The sequence below is a fragment of the Alligator mississippiensis genome, chromosome 8, assembly GCF_030867095.1.
Source record: "Alligator mississippiensis isolate rAllMis1 chromosome 8, rAllMis1, whole genome shotgun sequence".
Lineage (NCBI taxonomy): Eukaryota > Metazoa > Chordata > Crocodylia > Alligatoridae > Alligator > Alligator mississippiensis.
Window position 1 is genome coordinate 11,671,471 of NC_081831.1, and position 6,000 is coordinate 11,677,470.

General features: G+C 50.2%; 1 protein-coding gene across 6 annotated transcripts in view; it reads left to right on the forward strand.

Annotated features, from left to right (window-relative positions):
* Positions 1-765, forward strand: part of RAB37 (RAB37, member RAS oncogene family) — a 49,914-nt gene extending 49,149 nt beyond the window's left edge. For all 6 annotated transcript variants that reach the window (XM_059732110.1, XM_014601842.3, XM_059732111.1 and 3 more), the window contains one exon: positions 411-765. In XM_059732110.1, the coding sequence (XP_059588093.1) occupies positions 411-516 (106 nt within the window). In that variant the 3' untranslated portion in view covers positions 517-765. The remainder of the gene's footprint in view (positions 1-410) is intronic.
* The last annotated feature ends 5,235 nt before the right edge of the window (positions 766-6,000 follow it).

Sequence of the window (6,000 nt, forward strand, 5' to 3'; positions counted from 1 at the left end):
CATTTGCTATTAGCTGAGGTCAGGAGGTCTGCGTGGGCAACTGCTTTGCTCCAGTACCATGGTTCCTGTGGGCAAAGTCTCATACTAAGATTTGTCTCCATAGAGTGAGATGAGAAGGCAGCAGGATCCCCGAGAGCTCTTAGGCCGGGTGGGAATCAGCATCGTTCTGCTGACTCCAGCTGCTTCCAGACCACCTTTGCTCTGCTCCAGGCCAGGATGACACGTTCCAGCCTGGAGTTAATTTGTGCCAGTCCAGCCTTAGGCCTGTGAATTGCCTCGGCACTGCCTCATGTTACATGGGGGATGGAGGTTACACAGAGATCATAGAAAGCAATCCCTACCCCTTCCTTCCTTCCTTCGGAGACAGGGGGATGCGGCAGCTTTGCTAATGGCAGGTGTATTTCTTTCAGAGAGCTCAAGGAGCGAGCAGTGCAGCAGCCGGATGAGCCCAGGTTCCAGATTCATGACTACATAGAGTCGCAAAAGAAGAAGTCCAGCTGCTGTGCCTTCATATGAGAGAGGGGAGGCTGCCAGGGCAGGACACAGGTGCAGAAAGGTGACCCGGGCACCTGGGACAGTAAGAACTGCACAAGACAGTGGCTGGAGCCCTGCCCTCCAGAACAACCTCTAACCAAATTCTGGTAATAGTTTCCAAATAAGAGGCAGGCAAACCTACCAAAAGAGGGGAGCATGTGTATGTGTGTGAGTTTGCGTGTGTGGAGGGGAAGTTATTATAAGGCCAAATAAACACCAGTTGTGATTCCACCAGCTATGGTGAATCTTACTGCAAGCGTCCACACTGGGTTGGGTGCGTCTCAGCCCTGCTGCTCTGGAGTGGCTCACGGGAGCGTTGGCTGCCTACCCAGGCCTCCAGGGATCATGGCTGGGCTTGTTCAGCCTCAGAAGGCTAAATAAGGCCCAGCCTCTCTCTTGAACTGGGCCAGGTCAACATAGCAGCCTGGCTGGTGTCCCACAGCTCTCAAGACTAGGCAGAATTGTCTTCAACGAATGTCTGTCTAGATTGGACTAGGTCAGTGGTAGCATCTCTCCTGCCTGGAATCAAGCTTCTCACTGGTTCCCCTGAAGTCCGACAAGCGAGTGCACCATAGCAGTCAAGGAGGCAAGAAAAGCCTTCTCTCTTCCTTGCATTAGGATGTGAAATTTCCCTGCTAAAGGAAGAAGAACAGGAGACTTTTTCATGTGATATCAAGTTCCTTCCCCTCCCCAGCACCTCTGCCGCTCAAGATCCTAAGGAAATGAAGGATGGAGAGCAGCAGAGTAAGGACCCTAAGCTTCCGAAAAGGAGACTTCGACTTGCTCAGGGACTCACGGACAGGATCCCCTGGAAAGCTAGTCTGGGGGGGGGAGAAGAGTCCCGGAGAGCCGGCTGTACATTAAAGAAGCTTTACTGAGCTTGCAGGAACAAACCATCCTAATGCACAGAAAGACTAGCAAGTGTGGCAGAAGACCAGCTTGACTTAGCAGGGAACTCTTCAGCGAACTAAATCACAAAAAGGCAGCTTGTAAGAAGTAGAAACTTGCACACATAACTAGGGAAGAGTATAAGAGCATTGTTTGGGCAAGCAGGGATGAAGTCAGGAAGGCCAAAGCATAACTGGAGAGTGTGCAGAGCTCCCTATGCAGTGGGGGGCAGTGGGCGTCAGCCCCCCACCCAGCAGCACCCGCTGAGTAGGGGCTTTTTTTTAAAGTACTGAGCTGGGGCAGGTGGGGGCAGCCATGGGGGGGCTGAGGCAGTGGGCGGAGGTGGGGGGGGGCTGGGGGAGTGGGGGGGGCTCACAGGGATCCCCCCCATGGTCCCCTCCCCTGCCCCTAGTACTTACCAGCTTGGAGTCGACTGCAGCTCCCTGCTGCAGCCACCGGGGACTGCCCGAATCATCAAAGCTCTCCGAATCTTTTCCGAAGATTCAGAGATCTTCAAATCGATTAGGACCTTTAAATTGGTCCCCTGCTTCGATTCGGATTCAGAGATTCAGCCACCGAATCGGGCCAAATCTCCTCTGAATCAAATCACCACCACCATCACTCAGCCAATCCAATGGCTTGATGTCTAGTTGGCAGGTGGTATCAAGTGGAGTGCCCCAAGGGTCAGTCCTGGGGCAGTTTTGTTCAATATCTTCATCAACGACCTGGAAGATGGGATAGAGTGCATCCTCAGTAAGTCTTCAGATGACACCAAGCTGGGAGGAGTAGTAGATACTAGGGCTAGGATTCAGACTGACCTAGACAAATTTGAGGACTGGGCCAAAAGAAATCTCATGAGGTTCAACAAGGACAAGTACAAAGTCCTGCCCTTGGGATGGAACAATCCCATGTACAAATACAGGCTGGGGGCTGACTGGCTGGGCAGCAGCTCTGCAGAAAAAGACCTGGGGGTTACAGTGGACAATAAGTTGAATATGAGCCAGTAGTGTGCCCTTGTTGCCAAGAGCACTAATGGCATATTGGGCTACACTGGTGTCTTGCCAACAGGTTAAGGGAAGTGATTATTCCCCTCTATTCAGCACTGGTGAGACCACATCTGGAGTACTGTGTTCAGTTTTGGGCCCCCACTACAGAAAGGATGTGGACAAATTGGAGAAAGTCCAACCAAGGGCAACAAAAATGGTTTAGGGGCTGAGGGACATGACTTGCGAGGAAGGCTGACAGAACTGGGCTTATTTAGTTTAGAAAAGAGAAGACTGAGAGGGGATTTAATAGCTGCCTTTAACTACCTGAAGGGAGGTTCAAAAGAGAATGGAGCTGGACTGCTGTCAGTGGTGGCAGAGGACAGAACAAGGAGCAATGGGCTCAAATTGCAGCAAAGGAAAATTAGGTTAGATACTAGGGAGAACTTTCTCACTAGGGGGGTAGTTAAACGCTAGGACAGGTTACCCAGAGAGGTTGTGGACTCACCATCCTTGGAGGCTTTTAAGACCTGGCTAGACAAAGCTTTGGCTGGGATGATCTAGTTGAGGATGGTCCTGCTTTGAGCAGGGGGTTGGACTAGATGTGACCTCCTGAAGTCCCTTCCAACCCTCATTTTCTCTGATTCCATGATCTCCCCAGTCTGATCTCCTTCTGTCACCAAACAAGCCCAAAGGGAAGGGGCTTGGGGCAGCTGAGTGTTGTCATCATGCCTCGTGTGTTGAAAGAAAAAGTCCAGCCTACCACTGGCACAAGCTGACCTGCTGGTTTTCTCTGGTAAAAAGCATGGGCACCCTCCTGAGTAAGCAGAGGAAAGCACAGAGCCAGCATTTCCAGCTCATTTGCTTGGAGAAGGGCCAGGGTACATTGCTGGTGACTTGACCTCCAAGCACCAGCTGGACCCAGCAGTGATCTTTTCCTGAAGGTCTCCAGCCCTTGCACTTCCCCTGGTCCCTTCTTTACCAGCGGCACTGTCACCACTGCCTCTTTGTCTTTTCCTGTTGTGGCTGTTGAAATAAAGACCTGATCCAAAGCCCACCAATTTCTTTGGGAGGCATTCCACTACCCTCCGTGGGCTCTGAATCAGGCCCCAGTTGCTGACCGGGTGTTTTCTAATAGCAAATACAACCCCTGGCTACCTCTTTTCAGCTGTGTTAACTAACACTGAGGCTGCGGCACAAGTGACCAGGAGCTACAGAACTAGAGGTTGAACCTCCAGCCTGCGCCTGGCTCTTGCAACCCATGTGGTGCTTTCCATTTACATAGCATTCCCCAGGCCCTGCAGTTCAATGGGAAACCACGCAGCAGCGGGGTGATCTGCCCTGGGGTTGGATTGTCTTAGGAGACTGGATGGCTCAGGGAACTGATAACATGCTTAGAGCCTTTTTTTGACCTCAAGGCCAGCAGGTCAAATGGGAAAGATTTCAAAGAGAGTCAGATCCAGACTCCAGGCAATCATGGCTGATGGTTACCAGCATCTCTTAGCTCTGCTGACATGACAGCCTGTGTGAACTAAGCCTCTGGCCAGGTTCATAGTTTCAGGGGGCCGCGGCACAGATCTCACCCTTGCATTTGGCAGTGGGTGACTCCCTTGCTGGGGAGCTCAGCCAAGTGGCCAGCCTCTGAGTACACAGAGAGCCAAAGCCACCTTTATTCCTCCCAGGCCATGGAGCCAGTGAGTGGAGAAGGTTTGTTACCCCTGCCCATATTATACCTCTTCTCTAGATGGCTGGAGCCCCTTCTTCCAAGCTCTCAAGCCACCTCTGTGTTGGATGTCACACTGATTTAGATTGCCCGACTTGGCCTCTTTGTGCCCTTTTAGCATTATTGAACATGCAGCTGCTCTTTAGTTCTCCTTTCTCTGGTGACTGCTATAAAGCCCCAGTGATTTCCCCAAGTCAGCAAAGCATCAAAGCACACCTTTCTCTTAAGTCCCTTCGCTTTGCTCAATCTCCCTTATTTTTGTCTTATTTTTGCAGTCCCTGCCTTGTGCAGTCTGCATGTAAGGGCACGTCAGGAAGATCCATCAGAGTTACTGCATGAATATTTTTGCTTGGCTTGTTAGCTTGGAAACCTGTTTTCCCATCCCCCCCACCCCCCGCCACTTGAACAAGGGACTTTTAGAGAGTCATTTTTCTTTTGATCCTCGGAGAGCAAAACATGGCTTGTTTTCTTCATGTTTGAGCCACCTGGCATGGCTCAGGCTAGCAAGAGCAGGCTCAAGACAGTCATTCTGCTCTGTCAGATGGCTGCCGACTGTTATTACTATAAAATCTATTCCAGCAGCCTCAGCCTGGCAGTGCCCTGTCTGTAGCACCAGCTGAGGCTGTAGCTATGGGAGCTTCCTCCCAGCAGTGCCCTCACAGTGCTCAGAGACACTAAGAAAGGCTGACTTGGCACTGACTTCCTTTGATGTCATAATTATTCAGTGCCCCAACACAGATCTTGCCAAAATGGGTCCATCAATTGACTTTGGGACAGCTTGGGAGAAGGGGGCAGAGAGGCATCTTAATACTGTGTCCCTTTCTGATGTCCGTTCCTTGCTTGTTCTCCTGTATTATTTGTTATTTCTGCAGTTGAGTTTCCAGCATCTCATCCACCCTTTGCCGTCTCGCCATGACAATCAGGGCCACACAAAACTCGAGGAGCTCTCTGGGGACAGAGGGCCCTGCTGGGAGTCCCCATGCTCGGCCTTGTTGCTTTGAAGTTTCAGGAGTGCTTTCTTCACAGGGTAAAAGGAATCAAAACTCGTGGAAGAGGTGATCTCTTTTATTAGACCAACTAGATATTTGCAAACAAATTATTGTATTTATCTGCCAGCTTTCGGGCATACTCCCCCTTCGTCAAGGCATAGGAGAGAGCAGAGATTGTAAAAGTCGTCCTAGGTAGAAATGAAAATTCATATTTCACAGGAAAGCTGAAGGTGTTATAAAGTCTCCTGTTTGGAATAGTTCATTTTGTCCAAGTTAGGCACTGAGAAAAGTTGAAATAGGTTTTTTTTACCTTGAAGTTGTCTGGCGGCAAGCTGGATGTAGAGGCATATTTCCTGCAGGTTATGACGTTTCGTATTTCACAGAAAAGAGGAAAGATGGAAAGCTCTTCTGGGCAGGAGTCTCTTTTGCAGGGAGGTATTTGTGTTCCTGTGCTCTGTGAGATGCAAATTCTCACAAACAATGGCAGGAACCTGGTGTTAGCAATTCAGATAGTAAAATGCTTCCTGCTAAAGTCAGTATTTCTCTTAGTAAAATGCTCTTGAAAAGTTCATAATTTTACATTTCATTCAGCACCCTCAGTTCACCCTTGGCCACAGACTCGCACACCGAGTTCACCCCCCCGCTCTGCAAGCAAGCAGGGCACAGAGCTCGGGGCGCGTGGATGTTGCACAGACCCCTTGTCCCGTCAATCAGGGAGATTGAATGCCTGATCAGGATCTGGGCTTTGAATCAGAGCTCAGGCTATAATGCAGGAGATTTATCAGCTCCCGGCTTTGAATGTTGTTTGTGTTTCCTTTGTGTCTGTGTGTATAATGCAAATCTTTCTCCCTGCTGCTGGCAAGTATCAGATTAAACCCACTCT